Genomic DNA, 23,776 nt, shown 5'->3' with positions numbered 1-23,776 from the left:
CACATCACACTTTTAAAAAGGTACAGTTTGTGTGCCTTTGTTACAAAGAAAATCTAAGGCAGGGGTGTCCAATCCCGGTCCTGGAGGCCCATGATTCCACTCCAGGTTTAACAGGTAACATGAGATCATGAACTACTTCAGGGTCTGGATGGAGGTTTAAACAATTTATAGAACAGGGTTGGAACAAAGACCAGGAATGGAGCTTGGACAACCCCTGATCTAAAATGTCAACTGAATAAAACAGTTAAAAGTTTTAAAATAGATACAGTTTGAAGGGAGCGGGTGAGATGGGACAAGGTTGATAATCATAAGAACATAAGAACATTTCCAAACGAGAGGAGGCCCCATTCGGCCCATCTCGCTCGTTTGGTTGTTAGTAGCTTATTGATCCCAGAATCTCACCAAGCAGCTTCTTGAAGGATCCCAGGGTGTCCGCTTCAACAACATTACATCCTCAAACTTAAAAAAAAACTGTGTGTGTGTGTGTGTACTGGAGGAAAACAAGTAGAGAACATATTCAAATATCTGGAATAAAAAATAAAAGTATCACCTGCTGCAGCACTCAGCCGGATGCAATAGCGAACAACGTCAGAGGTTTGTTTTCCAGTGTCTAAACTCACACAGGAAGTATGAAGCAACTGAATATCTCAGGGTGCGCTTATTGAGGGTTGCAGGTCTGACTGCATGAAGTGATCACATCTATTTTAAAATTGTAACTGCACTGTAGACAAGACCAGGAAGAATGTTGTTTGCCATGTGATACAAGAACACAGAAATGGGGTCCCGGATCAAGTAAGAGATCATTTCATTTTAAATTGCTGCTTTTCTCATCTGCAGCTTTTTGCTGATTTTGTGGTTTGTCTAGCTAACTTCCTATATTTGTCTTTAAATTGTATGTCTCTTCATTTGTTTCCTGCCCAAAAACTACTATTCACTTTTAAAATACTTTTTTTTTTTTTTACTTTTAAAACTTTAAAGAGTGTTTTAAGGAATGTTCTTAAGGACTTTATTTTTTGTATTTATAAACTTTCTCTTGGTCAAACAGTGCTTTGAAAAGTTAGAACAGATTTTCTCAAAGCGTTGAAAAAGTGAGCTTTAAAAAATTGGATAGAATTGGATATTATGAGAAGGGAAATTCCAGCCAATATTTTTACACAGTGTATTCCTATAAAGGTTAAATTATGTACAAAATAACATGTCTAAGTTGCTTCTTGTAGGGCTGTTGTGTTATGCTTGACACTCACCTATATTTAGGTCTCATATGCATATTGAGTTTCTCATTTTGTTACATTAATGTGTATATTTAATAAATATATGTTGTAAAACAGGAGTGAACATTGGTATACAAAGCACAGAGACTTTCATTCCTTTGGATAATAATAGAAGCTGCTAGATCAATATCACACAAACAAGCCAGCCCGTGCAGTTAAGATCCATAAACAATGGATTTTAAGAGTTTGTGAAGAGAGACTCATTTTTAGAAATCTTCAAGTTGCTCGTTGGCTCACTAAACCTGAAGCAGCCTATGCACCTGACAGTGACGCTAAAACGATCCAACGTCTTTAGAGACTGGGGTGGTTGCTGCATGCTATAAATAATACCCTTTGACAGACCCATTTATTAGCTTCTCCTGTCTCTCATCTCATCTTAAGCTTTCTCGAGGGCTGTGTTCCGATCTGGTGGCTTCAGTCCCATGTGTTATGAGTTTAGTCAGTAGTCTCAACCCAACCCAAAGTAGACAGCAATGTAATCCACATTGTAAAACAAACTCCACACAATTCAGCACCACTGCCAATCTGTGCTTCAGAGATCTCACTCTCTATCTCTTCTCTCAGCAGCTTGCACTCTCTCTCCCTCTCTCTCTCTCTCTCTCTCTCTTCTCAGCAGCTTGCACTCTCTCTCTCTCTTCTCAGCAGCTTGCACTCTCTCTCTCTCTTCTCAGCAGCTTGCACTCTCTCTCTCTCTCTCTCTCTCTCTCTCTCTCTCTCTCTCTCTCTCTCTCTCTCTCTCTCTCTCTCTCTCTCTCAGCTGCGAGGGGATGGTCTCTTGCATCACAAATACTTGCACTCTCTTTGAATGGGACTCCTGTCCTGTCCAGGCGCTGGCCTGGTCTAAGGGAGAAGCCCTCGTTCTGAACGTGTTAGGATGTCTTGCACAATTGCGCATTGCAATAAACCGTTTTCGTTTGATGCACCGTGTTTAACAGTGCCTGTTTATTGGACTAGCTAGAACAACGAGGCTTTACCCCAGAAGACCCTTACAAAGTTTTCATTTAAGTGCACCTACATTGTTTCTTACTGGTTTGGTAACACGTTTTGTAATTTTTGTTGTTTGAGAAACTGAAATGAAAAAGCATTGCTATACACATATCACAATTCTGACACGTTTAACACTGACTCGCGTTTACAGCAAAGCTCGGATTTGTTCCTGTCTAAAAGGAAAAACACCTTTGATTTGGAGCGGTACCACAAAATGTGCAAACGTGTATTCAAAGGAACTAAAGCTGGCACAGAAATAATAGATCAAAACATAATGAAAGAGGAAACTGCACACACACGTCATGCCATAATAAAACCAGTCGGGGCAGCAGACTGAACTCCACAGCTCCGGAAAACCGGTTTTTATGAGAGCCCAGAACAGAAATAACACAAGCAGCGGCTTTTCAGTTTGGAGCTGCAGCGTGAGGCGAGAAACACGATTACACATATATATATATATATATATATCTATATATATATATATATATATATATATATATATATATATATATATATATATATATATATATATATATATATACAAGAACGTAATTTAGATGTTTTATTTAACGTGTTATGAAACTACACTGGTATCTCAAAAGTCTACCGGAAGCCATAATAGTAATAATGTCACATTTTCGTGAAGTATACGGAAAACTACAAAGCGATATGCAATTCAATATGTTAACTTAACATTATTCTGCAGGTTACATTTGACTTTATGAAGCAACGTTTGTTAATTCTGTAATTAACCTTTGTCCATAGCTGTATATCAGAGACTCTGGTGAACACTTTTAAATTAGCAGGAGACCACAGAACTGTGCTGGCTGCTGGTCGCTCAGCCCTGAATATTTCTGCTGTCTGCTTCTAAATACCAACAGCAGCAGGACTGCACTGAGTCTGTGTGGCTGTGGTTTCTTTAAGCAGCTCGCATTCGCTTCTGTTAGTTTTAGTTTTTCTGAGCTGAGCAACTCGAACCCACTGCCTTCCACTCTGCAGCCCAGCACTATAACCACTGAGCTACACAAACTCGCTGCCTTTTACACTGCAGCCCAGCACTATAACCACTGAGCTACACAAACTCGCTGCCTTCCACACTGCGGCCCAGCACTATAACCACTGAGCAACTCGAACCCACTGCCTTCCACACTGCAGCCCAGCACTATAACCACTGAGCTACACAAACTCGCTGCCTTCCACACTGCAGCCCAGCACAATAACCACTGAGCAACTCGAACCCACTGCCTTCCACACTGCAGCCCAGCACTATAACCACTGAGCTACACAAACTCGCTGCCTTCCACGCTGCAGCCCAGCACTATAACCACTGAGCTACTCAAACCCACTGCCTTCCACACTGCAGCCCAGCACTATAACCACTGAGCTACTCAAACCCACTGCCTTCCACACTGCAGCCCAGCACTATAACCACTGCGCTACACTCACTGCCTTCCACGCTGCAGCCCAGCACTATAACCACTGCGCTACACTCACTGCCTTCCACGCTGCAGCCCAGCACTATAACCACTGCGCTACACTCACTGCCTTCCACGCTGCAGCCCAGTACTATAACCACTGAGCTACACTCGCTGCCTTCCACGCTGCAGCCCGGCGCTTTCTCAAACCACTCAGCTGCGATTTGTATTTATTATTATTATTTTTTTTCCAGAGACAATCCTGAGAGGACGTTTGAATGGTTCTTTGAAGCCTCGTGTCCCATAGCAAAGGATAAAGGTGAGGGTCATGTTTATAGTTTTCTCTGTTTGTGCTACCGAGTCGTGTGCTTTATTAGTCAGGCCTCTTCTGTAATGTGCGCCTGTAAGTCGGGTGTTGTTACCAAGGCAACGGGGCCTGGTAGTGTCGTACTTGATGTGAGCACGTCTCCTTCACAGTTTATCCAGGAAGTGTAACCCATATAAATGCGCTACATACTGTTTAAAAATAAACTTCCTGTGTATGTTTGTTTATTTAGCAGACACCTTTATCCAAGGCGACTTACAGAGACTAGGGTGTGTGAACTATGCATCAGCTGCAGAGTCACTTACAACTACGTCTCACCCGAAAGACGGAGCACAAGGAGGTTAAGCGACTTGCTCAGGGTCACACAATGAGTCAGTGGCTGAGGTGGGATTTGAACCGGGGACCTGTATATTGAAAATCGTGTAGGGTGCTGAACGACACAAGCTCATATCCACTCCACAACAGAGTATAGCAGCTACCGCGAGTGGGTGAAAATCAGCTATTTTACACAGCGTACATAAGAACATAAGAAAGTTTACAAACGAGAGGAGGACATTCGGCTCATCTTGCTTGTTTGGTTGTTAATAGCTGATTGATCCCAGAATCTCATGAGGTCTGGGCAAACCTGCTGAATAATGTTATGTTAACATATTGAATCATAGTTTTCCACATACTGACAAAAATGTGACATTTCGAAATCTAACATGAAATACGACTGTACTACTTTTATGGCTTCCGGTAGACTTTTGCAACATCGTTTTGCAGTTTCTTTGATTACAAGATGTTAAATAAAATATCTAAATGTTTTATATATATATATATATATATATATATATATATATATATATATATATATATATATATATATATATATATATATATATATATATATATATATATGTCTCAATCCTAAAATTCTAAAACAATACATTTTGGCCAGAGCTGTAGCTAATTTCAATGTGATGTCATTACTATCCGATATAAACTTTCTGATACAAAGACATTTTAGATGGCTGTATCACATCAATACTGGGGTCTGCTTATACTTGGTCTACTTGTAGTAGAATTTTAAAGGGGCTGAGTGCAAAAGCTGACAATAAACTGAGTCTGACTTCATCAGTTCACTAATAACCACACTTCATCAGTTCACAAACAGACTTGAAAAACACAGATGTGTTGATCCAACCAATGTGCCTGTGCAGCTCAAATCTATGTACGAGAGGAGACATCACTGTAAAAAAACACACAGAATAATCACACAAATAAACTGACTAGAAGATTGGTATAGTTTCCTCTGAGCTGATTAAAAAGTTGTACCAGTGTACTACAGGAAGTGGTTACCAAAGTATCAGCCGCTGATGCCATAGCAACAGACTCACTTCCTGTCAGGTGACGCCAGGAGTTATATTATAAAAACCACAGTGACAAGCTCATGCACACTTCCTGTCAAAGTTTGAAGATTTTCAAAGATTTCGTCTCTTTGGCTGTGTTGGGTTGTGTAAAGGCTGAAACAGAAAATGACAACTCAATTTGCAAAATGGTTACACCCATACATTAATCAAAATGGGAACTTTTACATGATTGTCTTCTGAATTAGACAGAAACCTGAACTTTTTCCTTGACAACAGAACGTGGGCCTATTTTTCCATTTGACTGATTTACTTCAAAAACTCCTCTAGTGAGAAGCCATAAAACACAGGACTGGCCTTGCGTTCTGTGTCCTTGACCTGGGGGATTACCCATAACCCTTGGACAATGACATGCTTACTGTGGTTTGAGAGAAAAAGATACAGAATGTGACAGACAGACAGAAAGCTTACATCTAGTATGTCACTTGTGAGTTGCCTGCACATTAAAACCGTTTGCATGCCCCTATTCAAACCCATTTCCACTGAGTTTGATCGTGTTTTCCTCTTCTGAAGTACTGAAATCCGAAATACAGAAATAGGCCCACCCTCTTTCCCCATTCTCGAACTAAGCAGAGCCAGTGATCTGATTTGAATATCATTCTGTCCACAATCGCACGCAGGTTCAAGGAAAGCATACAGCTATAGCCAAACGTTTGGCATTCTCTAGAGTTTTAGGATTCAGACATAAGAAAAAAAACTGTATGAACATTATTTAGATCTTTTATTTAACCTTGTGTAATCAAAGAAACTACAAAATGATATCTCAAAAGTCTCCCGGAAGCCATAATAGTATTATTTTAGATTTCAAAATGTAACTTTCTTTTTTTTAGTTAGTCATTTTTCTGTTTTTTAGCAGATGCCCTTATCCAGGGCGACTTACAATTGTTACAAGATATCACATTATTTTTACATACAATTACCCATTTATACAGTTGGGTTTTTACTGGAGCAATCTAGGTAAAGTACCTTGCTCAAGGGTACAGCAGCAGTGTCCCCCACCTGGGATTGAACCCACGACCCTCCAGGTCAAGAGTCCAGAGCCCTAACCACTACTCCACACTGCTGCCCGTTAAGTATATGGGAAAACTACAAAGCGGTGTGTAATTCAATATGTTAAGGTAACATGATTCAGCAGGTTTCATTTGACTTTATGAAGCACAATGAGCTAATTCTATAGGGGGATGCTAAAGGCTTGGCCGTTGCTGTATCCAGGAGATCATGCCTGTCACCAATGGCAAGGCACTGTGCAGATACAATGGCAGGCAGCACAGCATAGCATAGAGGACCCAGCAAGGTGTGTGTACAGCTTTGTGACGGGTTTAGTGATTCCAGCAGCATGTTGTATATTGAAACTACATCTGATTAATGAGCGCACTGTTGTAATGAATGTAAGACCTGGTACAATAATTCAGCTTCACAGTAAAAACAGACATTGCTGTATCGACATGCCGATTTCACCAGGTTATCTGTGAAGTACCGAGAAGCCAACTTTACATAGTGTTACAGTTTATACTTGGTGAAGTATTAAAAGAATGCGTGTGCGTGCATGCGTGCATTTGTGTGTGTCTCTGTGTGTGTGCGTGTGTGTGTATCCTATTTCTGATTTGAAGTTCTGGTTTATGTTAATGTTTGTGATCTTAACGCTGCTGTGAAGCATTTTAATAAGGAGTGTGCCGCGGTGCAGTGACAGTTGATTGCTGGAGAGCTGGGTAAGGTAAGTGTCCCTCGCTCGGTCTCTGTGGTTAGTCTCTATGCTGAGCCTCGGCAACCAGCAGGAAACAGGAAGCGGTGACACGGTACAAGGAGTTCTAACCCGAGCCTTCTCAAACTCTTCTACGGTTTAAAAAGTGACCAGGGAGAAAAATATAAGTCAAGAAAAGAGAGTGCTGAGAGGATGAGCATCAATAATAAATCTTTTAATGTGGCTTGAATCTAGGGTGACACCCCACCCCCTCCCGCTTTGGACGTGTCCCTGTCCTGGAACCACATAATGTCCTGGTGCAAACAAATATTGGTCCCCCCTGATTATTTGTACCCCCAGGGGAACGAACATTTGTTCCCCCCTGCATGCATGTTTGTTATTTCTCCTGTTTGTATGTAGATTCCGCGTGTGTGATGCTAGTAAACGGGAGCGATGTTTGCAGGCTGTTATCGTGTATTATTGTAGGTGAGACTGGACCTATAGAGGGGACTGGGTGGTGCAGGTTTAGGGATAGAGAAACTGGTCTGTTAAATCAGGTATGAAAATGGCTGGGTTAATAAAGACACAATAGACAGGAGATCCAGGAAGTCAAACCAAATATTCATTATCAAACAAATAATCCCTAAGAATGGATTTCTGAATGGCACCGACACAACCTGATATAAATCACTCTGCTGTTTTTGAAATACAAAGTAGCCCGAGGCCTCTGTTTCCATGCAGACATGAGCACTGAGTCCCAACCCTTATCCACACTGTATGTGTTCCTGTCCGCTAGTATTAAAACTACACTAACCAAGAAATGTAACAGTGCTTCGGTGAGGTGCATGCTCAGACTGTTTCACTGTGAGTGATGTAATCAGATCTCTCCCTCTCTGCAGACCCTGAAGTTTTACTGCAGTTCCCTGGGGATTTCAATGGCCAGGTATGTGACTCTGGACACTGTGGGTGTGTGTGTGTGTGTGTGTGTGTGTGTGTGTGTGTGTGTGTGCGTGTGCGTGCGTGCGTGCGTGTGCGTGTTCTTTCATTTCCACCATCCTTATTGCTCATGTGTAAATTCAGTGTTTCATATTATATATCTGTGTGTGTTTATGGACATTGTTACTTCCATTAATGTGATATGAAATATTTATTTGAGCTGGGATTCAGAATGGCCGTCTCCATGCGTTAATTATACATTCTCCTTGCTGCAGTCTGTCCGTGTCACTATTATAAATGAGAGCTTGTTTTTAACTGGTTTTATTACCTGCTTAAATAAAGGAATTGAATTGATGCTGGTTTCAGTTTGATTCCTACAACCAGAGATCCCATCTTTAACTAGATGACTTTGCCAGGTTAAACAAACTTAGATACAAGTATATGTATTTGCTATCTATCTATCTATCTATCTATCTATCTATCTATCTATCTATCTTAAAAACTTAATTTTAGTTTTTTTGTTTCTGAAAGAAAAATAACACTGATTACAATTCTCAAACTACAGCTGTGGCCAAAAGTTTTGCATCACCTAGAATTTTAGGGTTGATACCGAATAATAATAATAATAATAATAATAATAATAATAATAATAATAATAATAATAATAATAAACCCTTATGAACAAAATTTAGATCTTTTATTTAACATCATGTCATCAAAGAAACTACAAAATGATATTGCAAAATTCTTCTGGAAGCCATAACAGTAGTACAGTATTTCATGTTAGATTTCGAAATGTCACATTTTTCAATTTTTGTCAGTTTTTCATTAAGTATATGGAAAACTACAAAGCTGTAATTCAATATGTTAACATCACATTATTCAGCAGGTTTCATTCGACTCTATGAAGCAGAACCAGTTCATTCTGTAGGGTGATGCTAAACATTTGGCCAGAGCTGTAGTCAAACAGCCACAGCTTGAGACTCCCAGCAAGCCCGTCATTTGAATGGCTGAGTATTTTAAGAGCCAGGCCCAGGTGACCTGATAACCACCGTGTGCTGAACATCTCTAAAGAGAAGCAACGCTCTTCTGTTTCCCTTCAGGAATGTCTTCAGACTCTTCCCAGGTTCTGCTTCCCCTTCGATGTCGAAAGGTAAAAAAAAAAAAAGAAGAAGAAAAAGAAAATCAGCATTTTGTTTGCCCGTTTCTGTGGTCATCTTTGCAAAATTAAGAAAGTCGAGCACACAGATGTAGCGCGCATTTCATATCTGGTACCTTGCTGAGCTTCATTTCTGTTTGGATCCCTTACTTTCAGCCTTCTCATAATTAACCCCACAGTGACTGACCTGCCTTGCAGACAGTTACATGCTGAAGACACTTGTACTGGGTCTCCTCCTAGCGGCTGCTGAGTTAATAATGCTGACATCAGCAGAAAGACAGCATAACTGATGGTCACTGTGTTTCTAGAGTGTTCCTAAGTGTTTGACGATAGCTCTTGTTTCTAGAGTGTTCCTGTGTGCTTGACGATAGCTCTTGATTCTGGAATGTTCCTGTGTGCTTGACGATAACTCTTGTTTCTAGAGTGTTCCTGTGTGCTTGACGATAGCTCTTGTTTCTAGAGTGTTCCTGTGTGCTTGACGATAGCTCTTGTTTCTGGAATGTTCCTGTGTGCTTGACGATAGCTCTTGTTTCTAGAGTGTTCCTGTGTGCTTGACGATAGCTCTTGATTCTGGAATGTTCCTGTGTGCTTGACGATAACTCTTGTTTCTAGAGTGTTCCTGTGTGCTTGACGATAGCTCTTGTTTCTAGAGTGTTCCTGAGTGTTTTACGGCCGCTCTGTTTCCTGTAGGGTGAGGGAGATCCCGGTGGTCCAGCACTTCACCTTCGTTCTGACTGACCTGGAGGGGCAGCAGCGTTTCGGGTTCTGTCGACTCACCTCCAGGACCTGCCTCTGTATCCTCAGGTAACGGCTGCTCATTTAGATGAACAGTGTGTGTCGTTATGGTGACGTGACATACAGTTGGGATTCACAAGAGCATGCTGAGTACACTGGACATGTTCTATCACTCTGCAGTTAGATCTGTCGCCTTAAATAAATCAAAGTGCACTTTGAACATTATTATTTTGTGAAATCAAAATCCCTATTCATGCCACAGAACTCTTAACTGTTGAAGTTAAGAAGAACACAAGAACATAAGAAAGTTTCCAAACGAGAGGAGGCCCCATTCGGCCCATCTTGCTCGTTTGGTTGTTAGCTTATCGATCCCAGAATCTCATCAAGCAGCTTCTTGAAGGATCCCAGGGTGTCAGCTTCAACAGCATTACTGGGGAGTTGGTTCCAGACCCTCACAATTCTCTGTGTAAAAAAGTGCCTCCTATTTTCTGTTCTGAATGACCCTTTATCTAATCTCCATTTGTGACCCCTGGTCCTTGTTTCTTTTCTCAGGTTGAAAAAGTCCCCTGGGTCGACATTGTCTGTACCTTTTAGTAAGAGGATGTACGGCATCTTATTGTTTAGCTGTCTGATACCAGCTTGTGAGAAGTAATACTTTCACATCCGCTGGGGGCAGAGTGTTGCAGGGGGGACCGGTTAAGGGTTACACTCTGGTGTACCAGCTGAACCTAGAGAGTAGACAAGTTTGAGAGCTCTACTGAGGTCACAGGAAGGCTTTTAAAAACCCACCAGGATTGACTGAAATAGAAAATATTGAGTGAATACAAACAATGAAGGAGATACATTATGATAGCTTTTTATTTTACCCATGCCAAGTTTTTAATACACATTTTAAACATTATGAGAAATACGCAAATATTTCAAACGGTTTAATGTTAAACTAAGATACACTAAGACCAGTCTGCTTTCCTTGTTGCTTTACCCAGCCTCCCAAAAGGAGCATGGTTCCTCCTCTCAAAGTTATTTCTAGAGCTAAACCACATTACCGCAGGCTCCATTAGTCACAGTTATTGCCAAGATATCATAAGAGCATGTTTCACTTTGTTCTTTCACTGAGAGCCACAAAGAGCAATGACAATCTTATCCCTGAATACAGAGTCCTTCAATCCCACAGAAAAGCACTTAGATCTGCTTTTCAAATCCAGTGAACTTATGTTGAGTAAATATCGAATTATGTTGCAAATTTAATTACCTGACTTCACTGTCCAAAATATGTAAAGCCGGGAAAACTCTATTGATAATCGAGACACCAAAAGATGCAGCTTAAAATGGTCACTAGTGTAAAATGCGCCCCTGCATTGGCCTGATGAATGAAAATGAAAAGGAGGTCCCTGTGTTTCTGACGCTGTCTGTCCGGATCTCTGTCTCTGTTCCAGTTACCTTCCCTGGTTTGAAGTCTTCTACAAGCTTCTGAATAACCTAGCTGACTACCTGACCAAAGGACAGGTGAGCAGAGGCTGTCTCCGTGTCTGTCTGTCCGTCTGTCTGCAAGTCACGCTTCTACACAACTGGGCGTTCACGTATTACGTCGTTAAGCTGAGGGAACACGAAGCCACTTTGTGGCTTGGAACTTGGTTTCAGGAGACTAGGTTTCAGGCCGCTGTGCGGCACACCAGGGGAGACTTGGGGGGTTTGATACAGCAAACCTCAAACTAGGTCTCCTGGAACCAGGTTTCAAGGTGCTGGTTTTGAAAAAGTGGCTTTGTTTTCTAACTGGACTGTCCTCATAACAGGACGATGCAGTTTGTAGCCAGAACTAAATGCTTTACTTTTTTTTCTGTGGAGAAATATGGATTTAGAATGTATGAAATAACTACAGCTTGCGTTTGGTATGTACATCATGGGTTAATGTAGTAATTGGACTGGACAGAAGGTCGGGTATCTTGTGAATTTTGACTGTTAACTCTTTCTCGTTTTGGATTTGGTTTGCAGAGAAGCGAGATGCTGGATTTGTTGTCAGCGTTGTACAAACACCCAGTCCCTCAGCTGGGCAGCCCCGTGCTTCTCACACTTGTAAGTGCTGTGCATCTTACTGTTCACTCATCGTTTCTCTTTGGAATGATTCGAAAGAAGCTGAGCCACGTAGAACGCTGCTGGAATTGTGATGTCATGGGGCGGGGCAAACAGAAAAGTCAAGTCTGGGAAAAAAATAATACAGATCAGCAATGATGTTGTGCTCAGATATAGAGTTACATAAGTAACACAGGCCAGATCCTCAAACTAGAACTGCACTTCGGTCAAGGCAAGCTATAATCTGACTTTACATGTGTCGTTTTAGAAGAAATTCAATTAGATGATGTACAGAAGAATAAAGGACAGTAAATGGATAAATAGACTCACTACCAGGATGCCTGAAGGTTTAAATAGAAAGGAGTAGTGGATTGTTACATCATTGACTATGTAGCTGTCACTATCACAATTAAACAGAAATAAATGAGTGTAGTTAATATGGCATCAAAATCCTAGAAGTACCTCCACTGTTTGTTTTCAAACACACTTAATGTTTTCAAACACACTGAACATCATAGAAAGGTATTAGACATTAAATAATATGAACATGCTACTGGAGTGTTGGTAATAATTCGCAGTTGAAGAGGAAGCCCAGCGAAAAAATGACCTTGTGTTTGACCTCGTGCTTGACCCTGTGTTTGACCTCATGCTTGACCCTGTGTTGACCCTGTGCTTTCACAACAAGGGCCAGCAATTGCAGATAATCATGGGGACTCAAAATGGTGTGACTGCAGGGAGTCCGACGGTAAGTGTCAGGTGTGACCTGCAGGGGGAGCAGTGGGGTCTGTACCTCATCACACTAACCCCAGTAACCCTGTGTGCCTGGGCAGGGGTGGGGAGGTGACTGTGCACAGCCCAGGGACCTGATTCGCTGGTGTTGAATTCTGTATGACATGGATCGCCTAACCTAAAGGAACGGTGCGCCCTCTGGTGTTCCATGTTAAAATGACAGTTGCTCTATTCAGATCTTTCTAGGCACATTCAATATTGCTATTATCAGAGAAAACACTTCTCTATTGAATCCTATGTTGAACACAAGTACAGTTAAAAAAATACTCCTGTTACTGCGCAAGAGTCCTTTACGAATTTCACAAGGTCCTGGGCTTTGTGTGTATACTGTGCTGTACTCACCTCACTAACTAAACCTAATCAAATGAAGTGAATACACGTTATAACACATGTCCTGGTGTTTAACAGTCGAAAGTGGTGTTTTACAGAACTAACTCTACCAGTTACTTGTGTTACAGTACGACGTGTAAATAAAAGCAAAATTCCTCCTGCTTGTGTGTCTGCATGTTGTGTGGCTCTGGTGTATTTGTTCCCCTCAATCAGACTCTTTCTGCAGTTGGTGTCTGTTTTTTCCCTGGATAACAGGAAGAACGTGTATCTCACCCTGTCGTTCTGCGCTGGTGATGAATTCGGTGTTCCATTGCGTTAACGGGATGTCCTATCTTTGAAGACAGTGGATTCCAGGGAGGAGATACACAAAGGCACATGGGCTAGTTCAGATCTCTGGTTAGCGATTTTAGAAGGCGGCACATTTGATCTCAACGCACAGGTAGAGGGATGCGTCTCTAACAGAGATGCACAGTAACTTGGAGCATTTCCAGTGTGCGCCTTATAAACTAAACACAAGAAACGAAAAAGCCTTCTGTTCTGCAGTCTGAGCCACCCTAAAGTTTCACAGAGAGCACAGCAGTGCTGCTTGTAATCTGCACTCAGTACATTATAGATGGCTTCTCTTTTCATTTCCCGGTGAGCGTGTCCTGTGTTTCGGCGCTGTTTCATTTTGTGTGCAGCAGACAGTCGCCCCAAAACCTGCTTCTTTCACTGCAGGGCAGCTAACTGTGTTTTTCATGATTTCTCCACCAGATTCCCTATTTCATAGCTCCGGACCCTGCAGGCCTGCCCTCCATTCCTGAGAGTGTAAGTGAAGCTGGTTTACTCTGTGATCCAAAGTGCCCGCTGAACCGCTCAGCAGAACAATGCATTTGTCCTCCTGATCCTCTGCCCACCTCTCTTGTGTGAAATATCAGTGACTGCATTTAAATCCGCCTGTCTGCTCTAGATCAGTGAATTTAGACCCCTTTGCTGCAAGTGAAATATCAATGCCAGTGCTTCAGTGTGTTCAGATTGCAATGCAGCCCTGTAATGGTGTTCTCTCGTTTGCAGAGGAACGTGACAGAGCTGGTTGTCTCTGTGGATGTCACTAACATGCTGCACCTGTACGCCAGCTTGCTGTTTGAGAGACGCATCCTCCTGGCCTCCAGCAAGCTCAGCACGGTGAGGCCTGTCTACTGCTGGTAGAATGCTAGAGCCCAGCATCGGGGTGTCTGCAGACAAACTACACCACTGCAGCCTCGGCACTGCGCCTGGGCAGGGAGAGCCACTCTCTTTAACACAGATCTTTGAAAATGAATTGGAGTCAAGTTTGATTCTGTGCCTATGACTTGGAGGCCAGAGGTCAAAGATTTCTCACTTACCTGTACTTGACAAATAGCACTTTTTTTTTTTTACATAACTTCCAGTTGCCCCCTTAATGTCTCTCTCTCTCCCCCTCCCCTCCCTCACTCCTCCCTCTCTTTCTCTCCCTCCCTCACTCCCCTCCCTTCCCTCTCTTCTATCTTCCTCCTTCCTCTCCCCTCCCCTCCCTCCCTCTCCCCCTCCCCTCCCTCTCTTTTATCTTCCTCCCTCCCTCTCCCTCTCTCCTCTCCCTCTCCCTCTTACTTCCCCTCCCCTCCCCTCCCTCTCTCCTATCTCCCTCTCTATCTCTTCCCCTCCCCTCCCTCTCTTCTCCTCTCCTCCCCCTCCCCTCTGTCTGTTCTATCTCCCTCCCTCCCTCTCACTTCCCCTCCCCTCCCTTCCCTCTCCCCTCCCCTCCCTCTCTTCCCCTCCCCTCCTCTCCCCCTCCATCTGTTCTATCTCCCTCCCTCCGTCCCTCTCTCTCCCTCTCTCCTATCTCCCTCTCTCCCTCTCTCAGCTCACTGCCTGTGTCCATGCCTCAGCAGCCATGCTGTATCCCATGTACTGGCAGCACATCTACATCCCAGTCCTGCCCCCACATCTACTGGACTACTGCTGGTAAGTGAGTGGAGCGGGCCGTGCTGCGTGGTGCGCTGCCGCTACACATTCTGAGATGAGATCTAATGATATTTACTGTAGGAGACTTAGAAAACAATAATAATGTTAATAATAAAACACAGTATTTGAGCAAATGCAATAAAAATCAATCTGAATGATTCTCTCTCTCTCTCTCTTCCCCCCTCTCCCCCCCCTCTCCCCCCCTCTCTCTCTCTCTCTCTCTCTCTCTCTCTCTCTCTCTCTCTCTCTCTCTCCCCCCCCCCCCCCCCTCTCTCTTCAGTGCTCCCATGCCCTACCTGATCGGAGTGCATTCAAGCCTCATGGAGGTGAGTTCTCCTTTGTGTTGTGATCAGACTCACAGCTAGATTCTGTTTCCATTCCCTGTGCTCCTGTATGCTGCTGACATACTGGAATCCGTCTGTCCTGAACATGCAGACAGTTTGTGAGCAGCTCTTCAGTTCTGCTTGCCTGCCTTAGACATGTGCAATGCAGGCTAGATCTGCCAAAGAGTATTTATAGAAGGAAACACCAGCACCATCTAGTGCACAGCTAGTGTATTGCAAGCAAAGCAAAAGGAAGTTTCTTTCCAAAATGGCAGATCACGAGAAGGCGCTGGCTCTTCTATAAAGACACTTTGACCTTGTGACCTAAACTCATTTTTTCAGTTTACTTTACGACTGATTTACAGATTATTTTTACAGCCTATTTTGCGACCCTCCACCCAGTTTCCTCAGGACGCTGCTGATAGTTTCTATGATTAACCATCTATTTTACTGATGCTAAACTGAGAACACAGAACATAGGTGCAATAATATTAACTTTTAACACCTTACATTCGCTGATTGGATGCTGTGGTCAGAGGCGGGGCTTGTCTCAGTCTTTGATTGGATCTTGTGGTCAGAGGTGGGGCTTGTCTCAGTCTTTGATTGGACGCTGTGGTCAGAGGCGGGGCTTGTCTCAGTCTTTGATTGGATGCTGTGGTCAGAGGCAGGGCTTGTCTCAGTCTTTGATTGGATCTTGTGGTCGGAGGCGGGGCTTGTCTCATGTGTTCTGCGTGGGTTTCAGAGAGTGAAGAGCAGAGCTCTGGAGGACGTAGTCATCTTAAACATCGACACGAACACCCTGGAATCCCCGTTCGAGGACCTGGAGAAACTGCCAGCTGAAGTGGTGAGTGTGGAATTATAATCTGTATAAAACAACAGCCAGGATTTCAGGCACAGGCCCTGGAGCTTGGGTATTGTAACATGTGCTGAGGAATCGAACACGAGTCAAACAGACTGCGAGACTGGCACCAGAAGATCCATCTGAAGATCGAGAGGAGCCACACATCAGACAAATGCCAGCTTTCTTTTTTAAATGAATGTACTATTCCACGATGGCTGTGGGTTCTGTTGCTCCGGAATTGAATCCGCTTTCTCTAAATCTGCCTTCACCCGGGTCTGAGTTGCTTTGAGACTGTCTGGAGAATCGGTCCCTCATTCAAATCATGTGATAATCTCTCTCAGAATTCTACAAAAGAGGATTCTTAGTAATGAATAAGAAGGCTTTAATACAGAGTCTCGCTTCTTAACGGCAGCGCTCTAAATTTCTCCCCAGGTGTCCCACTTGAAGATGAGACTCAAGAAGCAGTCTGGAGCCACAGGAGACGGCGTGGCCAGGGCATTCCTGAGAGCTCAGGCCCTTCTCTTCGGGGGCTACCGAGATGCACTCGCTTGTGAGGGGGTCAGTACTGGGGCTCGGTGCTTCAAGAAAGAAAGAGAGAAAGAAAGAAAGCTGGGGGCTGCAGTGTGGAAGGCAGTGGGTTTGAGGAGCTCAGTGGTTAGAGAAAGAAAGCGCTGGGCTGCAGTGTGGAAGGCAGTGGGTTTGAGGAGCTCAGTGGTTAGATAAAGAAAGCGCTGGGCTGCAGTGTGGAAGGCAGTGGGTTTGAGGAGCTCAGTGGTTAGAGTGCTGGGCTGCAGTGTGGGAGGCAGTGGGCTTGACACAGATGGGTTTAGCTGGTAATTGCCTGTAAGTGATCTCTCTGGTTTTATTTTTCAGGATGATCAGATCATCTTTATGGAGGAAACCTTTATAAATCACAAATCCAACCCCATGAAACAGTTCCTACAAAGCGCAGTCCATCTCCAGCTCTTCAAACAGGTACTTCACAAAGCTTTCAAACTGATCCCTAATGAAGACAGAGGACAGACAGCTCACAGCCTGAGCTTTTCTGTGTTTTATATAGGGTGCTAATTCTGATTCAATTGACAGGTCCGTGATAATGCATCGAAGTAAAAACCCAAATTTCCTTTTTTATAAATTTAGTGTCCAATTATTTTACCGCCCATTTTCTCCCCAATTATTATTTTTTCCCCCCTCACCGCTCCCCACACAGCTGCTCAGGAGAGCTGAAGGTTCAGCGAGCGTCCTCCGATCCCACGACCGAGCCAGCTTCCTCTCCCACACCCAGGAACTCCAGAGCGGAGGTCACCGAGCTAGCGCCCTCTGGAGGACAAAGGCCAGCCCTGCAGGTGTCGGCTCTGAGCTCACCGGGCGCCTGGCCGGTAGGGTCCGCTGTAGCGCGATCAGGAGAAACAGTCCCTGCCGGTTTTGATTCCCTCTGGAATCCCCAGAGAAGACCCCAGTTTATTTTATCTTACTCCCTCCCTGAACCCCGCCTCGTTCTCTCCTCATTGAAGCAGGTAGTAGTTTATTTTCTAACCCTGTCTAACCTCCCTCTCTCTCTCTCTCTCAGTTCATCGATAACCGTCTGGAGAAGCTCAACTCTGGCAATGGATTTGGAGATGTGTTTGAAGAGGAGATAACACACTGTGGACTGTCTGCAGGTGAAAACCAAACTGCAAATGAAGAAAGCATTATTATTTGCTTATTTTAGCAGACGCCTTTATCCAAGGCGACTTACAGAGACTAGGGTGTGTGAACGATGCATCAGCTGCAGAGTCACTTACAACTACGTCTCACCCGAAAGACAGAGCACAAGGAGGTTAAGTGACTTGCTGAGGGTCACACAATGAGTCAGTGGCTGAGGTGGGATTTGAACTGGGGACCTCCTGGTTACAAGCCCTTTTCTTTAACCACTGGACCACACAGCCCCCTATTACAGTACTGGTTATTGCTAGTGCACTTCCTGCACTGCAAATAAATGCCCGCCTTGTCTTAGCTCCGTTTGTTAACGCACGTCCTCTGAAGTCACGTTGGAGCCTCGCGGGAATCCTAGCTCCCAGTCTCAGGTAGTATAGACATAGATATGTCCTCATGTATACTCCTAAAGGACTTTATTCGTCAGCTCGACAAAAATGATCCAGGACTGAAAGGGTTAAATGAGTCTTATTAAAGGATGCTATCTTGCTCAGGTCTCTACTTTCTGTATCATTTTTTTTTGCAGGTGCCTCAAAGTCTCACCAGCAGTGGGTTGACAATTTAAAGGTAATGTATTTGCTTCCTATTAGAAATCATTAGATTCCTTCTGAAAAGGCCCTCGCTGTCACATTGCAATTCCTATGGAACAAAACGTCCTTCGGAAACGTCCTTCAAACAGCTTTTGTTTTTGCATGGCCCAGATTATTTGATCTGCGGTTCCCCGTTTTATTGAAGTTCATAAAACACAGCCGCTCGATCTGCAGTAGCAGTGCTTGTGTGTAGACTGCCATTGCAATTTGCAGTTTGTTGAACATTTTTCCTAAGACTTGTACTGGTAGTTTCCTGCTTCAGAATTGTGTAAGAATGTAATTATTAGGTTTTGCAATAATTCTTATCTCTTGTCAATGTTATACGGTTCCTATCCTGGCTGCAGAAAGGAGGCGGCGCATTGATTCACACAGTGAGAGCCAAGACTACACCAGGCGTGAGGCACATGTACAGATGTGTAAGTTGTGTTTCCTTCCTGCAGGCTGTAGAGTGTAAAAGTAAAACAGCGCTTGAGGAAAAATCCTGTCGAGATAATCAACCTCAAATAGGTGTGAAAGAATTCATTTCTGGGAAGCGACTGGGCTGAATCTAGCCAACCACTTTTGTAAATGTAATTTTTTAACATTTTTCTTTATTAGTGTGTGTGTTCTTTTTTTTTTTTTTTTTGTAAATTCACTTTTCAATTTCTTCCAGGCCAAAGGTCATGCAAAATTGGGTCTGAAGGAGATGAAAAGCAGACTGAAGAACAGGGTGGGTTTTACATGTTTTATATAAAAATAAATAAATAAATAAAAAAAAAAACATTAGCGCCACACTGCTTCCCTCCCTCCCAGTCCCTCCTCAGCTCCACTAGAGCCACACTGCTTCCCTCCCTCCCAGTCCCTCCTCAGCTCCACTAGAGCCACACTGCTTCCCTCCCTCCCAGTCCCTCCTCAGCTCCACTAGAGCCACACTGCTTCCCTCCCTCCCAGTCCCTCCTTCCCAGTCCCTCCTCAGCTCCACTAGAGCCACACTGCTTCCCTCCCTCCCAGTCCCTCCTCAGCTCCACTAGAGCCACACTGCTTCCCTCCCTCCCAGTCCCTCCTCAGCTCCACTAGAGCCACACTGCTTCCCTCCCTCCCAGTCCCTCCTCAGCTCCACTAGAGCCACACTGCTTCCCTCCCTCCCAGTTCTTCAACTCTAACAAGTAGTCAGCACATCCTGGCCCCTTTATGAATGGCTGTATGAGGTTATGCGAGGTAGGTGCGTGCTGTGCACTCTGCAGTGGCTGTGTGAGGTTATCTCAGGTTGATGTGTGTGCTGTATGCTGTGTACTCTGCCCTCAGGACTCCAGTGAGGATCGGCAGTTACAGAGAGGGGGGTCCCTACGCTGCGATCTGGGTTCAGGCTCCCAGTTTCAGAGAAAGATCCAGTCTGACTGTCTACAGGACCGCCTGCCCATCACACAACACTTTGGCAAGGTGACTGTATGTCTTCCCCCCCACTTCTCTCTGTGCACTGAAAACCACAGATCAGAAAATATGATAATCAGACACTAACAGATCCCGTTTTTTTTTTTTGTTTAGTCTCGCCCGAGGCGGCCCACCCGACGTTACACAAGCCCGCTGGGAGAGAGTGATGCGATGGACAAGAACAGAGCCTGGGCGCTCCGCTGGGACGAGGATTATGGGTAAGCAACCCTCCCCACCCCTTGCTGGTGTGTGTTCATGGAGGATCTTGATGCTTCTCGAATGCACCTCCAAGTGCTGCTATTTCATACAGTCTCTACACCCCTTGTGTGCTAAGCTTAGCTGCTGGCTTATCTCTGTGTCAGCAACGCCTTGACCAGACAACTCCTGCTTGAGCCAGGTCAGTTCACTTTACTTCCCAGGCAATAAGTCATTCAAGCAGCCCACTCCCAACTGCGACCATCGTTCTGTATTTATAATTTTTACTTTACACATCAGATCAGTCAACTGATACAAGATATCCATGTTAGATTCAGGTAAACCGCTCTGTGTTTCTCTCAGCTCTCCTGAAAATGGTGTTCAAGGGGCTGCCGATGATCCCGGTGAGCCCGAAGACTTTAATTTCCTGTCGGGCTCCAGTGAGATGGACTTGCTTGGGGAGATTTTTGACACGCTCAGTACCCAGACCTGCCAGGAGAGGGGGCTGCTGTACGGGACCCGCAGTCTGGACCTCTTCAGCTCTGACAGCTCCGACTACATCCGGAGAGTAAGCCCGGTTTCTCATGTAGCTGTGCTGAAAGCAAGGGAGCGGTGAATTACGTACAGGCCTACAATGGGTTTTGCAAAAGCTATTTGTTGGTTTTGAAAATAGAGGAGGGGAGGGGGGGTTCAATAATTCATCACTCTACACGAAACAAAAGCTCTAACTTTTACAAGCCATCCATCTCGTTTATGCAGCTAGTTAAATTCCTGAAGGTGTGCAAGCAATGCTAATGTTCTTCCGTCTCCCCAGGTGAGATCCATCACTCCCAGTAATGAGAGCCTGACTTCCCCTCCATGGAGAGCTGGGAGCGACTTGGGCTGGGAGCTTGAAGAAGAAGATGAGTGTTCTCTGGAGTACGGAGCGTCTTCGACTGACGATATCGCTTCCGAGGACCCGACGGCTGAAACCACAGCAGCGCAACCCGGCGCAGGCACTTTAACAGTCACCTGCATCGCGGGGACCTCAGGGGAACCCGACGGCAATGTCCTTAAACGCAACAGCGGCAGGTGGGATCGGGGGATCGCAGAGAACGAGGGAAAGGACGGAGGAGAGGAAGGCAACTCTGACTCCGTTGCACAGACGCCAACCAGAATCCCCTTGGAGAAGGAGGGAGCAGAGAGAGGTCAAACAGGCTCAGAGGACAACCAGGGGTCAACAGGAAGTGCTGGGAAAAGGGACCAGGGATCTACAGGGAGTACAGTGGTGCAGGTCCAAGGGTCAACAGGATGTACCACGAGTCAGAAATCAACAGGAAGTGAGGATACCGAGCAGGGGTCAACAGGAAGTACAATGGTGGATGGCCAAGGGTCAACGAGTCAGAAATCAACAGGAAGTGAGGATACTGATCAGGGGTCAACAGGAAGCCCAAAGTCCATTACTGAGGGCAAGGAGGGAGTTGATACCCAAGTGAAGACCCAAGGAGAAGTCACAGGGAACGTGGATAGAGCTGGTAATGAAGTGCACTGTAGCAGTGAAGACAGCGCTAGCTCCTCTTCATGCTCAGCAAACCAGGATTCAGGGACAGACCAGATCCAGTCTCCCAGGGTGCTGTCCGCTGTGGCTCTCTTCCAAGCCAAAGGGAAGAGCCCAGAACTAAGGCCCGGTCCGGCTCGGTTTGGGTGCATCCGTCGCGGGGCGGACGCCAGCCCAGGGAGGAAGAGCCCAGCTTTGGATCCCGCACGGAATGGGAGATTAGAGACCCAGGCGGCCAGCCTGGAGGCCCTGGAACCGGAGAGGGAGCCTGCAGTGCAGTCCTCACCCAGCCCGGCGCCCGACCCGCTGCCCGTGAAGAAAGTGTCCGAGCTCAAGAAGAGGTTTGAAGCATGACGGGGGGAGGGAAGAGCAAGAGAACGCAGCAAAGACGCGACGAAGGGTCACGCTTCTGATCAGGACCCGTTTCATTTCAAAGCGCTTTTCAAAACGCCCGCTCCTGTGCACTGATAGCGTCAGGATTACCGCCCACATTGTCAGGCAGGTAACGCAGCAAGAGCGATCCACGATGCGGTACGGAACAGAAAAGCACTTAAGTTTTTTTTGGTTTGTTTTTAAATCGCTCTTCCTGCAGTGATTTAGAGGACAGATCTCAAACCGCAGTGCACTAGAACATTGAAACAGACTTTAAAGTTAGAAGTGTAAAAAGTTGTCAGGGTGTTTAACAATGAAAAGGTACGTTATTTTTTTAAATGGTTGTAGAACCACGTGGGGACGTGTAATGCTAGATTTTTAAGATTACCGGTAACTTACTCTTTAAGAAAAGAGTTTACAAAGTTATTAATACATTTTTTAAAATAAAAATAGACCATGTATTTTTTTAAATTTAAAAAATAAAACCAATTAACTGTTAACAACTAGATTATCATTTCAACGAATGTGGTCATTTTCTTTTTAATGATTGCTATTGGAGTGCCATTTAAAAAGCCGTTCAAAGGCAGTAATATAATTCACGCAGGTCCTTTTAAAGACTTACTGTAGTAAAGTGCTGTAATGAAATCAGGGTCAGTACCACTGTATGGTACTTTTACTCAGCATGACCCGATAAAATAGGGTTTGTTTTTTTAAACAACGACCCCAAACTTGTAGACCAAAAAATGTAAGTGTCAGCCTTTAATGAAAAAAAGAAACAAACATTGCATTAAATCTCAACCTGGGTCTGGTTCAGTTTCTACTGGGCCAGGAGTTTCTAAAGAAACGACCCGATTCCAAACTGTGCTGCACAGCTCTGGTCAAACGTTTAGCATCACCCTCTAGAATGAATGAACCGGTTCTGCTTCATAAAGCCGAATGAAACCTGCTGATAATGTTACGTTAACATATTGAACTGCATACCGCTTGTAGTTTTCCATATACTTAACGAAAAACTGACAAATTAAAAAGTGCGACATTTCGAAACCTAGCATGAAATACTACTGTACTACTATTACGGTTTTCCGGTAGACTTTTGCGGTATCATCTTCTAGTTTCTTTGATTACATCTGTTTTCAAGCTTGACTTTCAGCTTGCACCTCCTTCTGTCCTCTCATTCACCAATCAGCGGCTTCCCCTGTATTGACGGACATGTTTTCAGCCAGTGACATGCTAGTAAGCGATGTGTAAACTGTAAATAAAACTAAAAATGCAGAAAACCAGGGGATTGTGTTATTTTAGTGAGCAAACGAACCCACGCACATTTTGTCCAGAGGCGTCGTTCTTCTGTAAAATGACCGCTGTTTCTCGTTAAAATCGTGGTCAATTCCTGTTTTTCAATTTCAAGTCCATTTGCAATTCCTTTTTTAAAATCAATTCCCAGTTCTGAAGCACTTGGAGCTGCTGTTTTAGAGACATCATAATTGTTCAGCTGCTTTCACTTGAAGCCAATTTAATTAACTGAAGTCATGTGTTGCCACTGCGAGAAGCTCATCTTAACAGAATGCTGCCGGTTGTAATTTTGATCAGCGGTGTTCTGGAATTGATTCAAAAGTTATGGGGATTGGAATTGATTTTCAAAAAGGAATTGGAACTGAAGAGGAATTCCGCACTTGATATTATGCAGAACTGGTAATAGTCACTAGTAATACAACAATGCCTTTGCACAGGGCAAGACCCTTCGAAA

The 23,776-nt window shown here is 44.3% G+C and overlaps 1 protein-coding gene across 3 annotated transcripts; it reads left to right on the top strand.

The window, feature by feature from the left end:
- Positions 1-647: 647 nt before the first annotated feature.
- On the top strand, positions 648-22,762 carry LOC117966874 (DENN domain-containing protein 1B-like). Of its 3 annotated transcripts, XM_059007855.1 has the most exons (23): positions 648-792; positions 3,928-3,992; positions 7,988-8,031; positions 9,128-9,177; positions 9,874-9,987; positions 11,355-11,424; positions 11,911-11,991; positions 12,674-12,733; positions 13,861-13,914; positions 14,161-14,271; positions 14,969-15,069; positions 15,350-15,395; positions 16,135-16,236; positions 16,666-16,791; positions 17,107-17,208; positions 17,804-17,894; positions 18,455-18,495; positions 18,863-18,934; positions 19,171-19,227; positions 19,803-19,937; positions 20,043-20,146; positions 20,487-20,691; positions 20,938-22,762. In XM_059007855.1, exons 1-23 carry the CDS (start codon positions 776-778, stop codon positions 22,012-22,014), a joined length of 2,925 nt encoding a protein of 974 aa, XP_058863838.1. In that variant the 5' UTR covers positions 648-775; the 3' UTR covers positions 22,015-22,762. The 3 variants fall into 3 exon arrangements, with proteins under 3 accessions (XP_058863838.1, XP_058863839.1, XP_058863840.1); XM_059007856.1 differs by lacking the exon at positions 12,674-12,733; XM_059007857.1 differs by lacking the exons at positions 648-792; positions 3,928-3,992; positions 7,988-8,031; ... (3 more) ...; positions 11,911-11,991; positions 12,674-12,733 and adding an exon at positions 13,035-13,503.
- Positions 22,763-23,776: the final 1,014 nt, after the last annotated feature.

This window comes from Acipenser ruthenus, chromosome 36 (assembly GCF_902713425.1).
Source record: "Acipenser ruthenus chromosome 36, fAciRut3.2 maternal haplotype, whole genome shotgun sequence".
Lineage (NCBI taxonomy): Eukaryota > Metazoa > Chordata > Actinopteri > Acipenseriformes > Acipenseridae > Acipenser > Acipenser ruthenus.
Note: the sequence above shows the minus strand (reverse complement) of the source record. Positions and strands in the feature narration are given on the sequence as shown.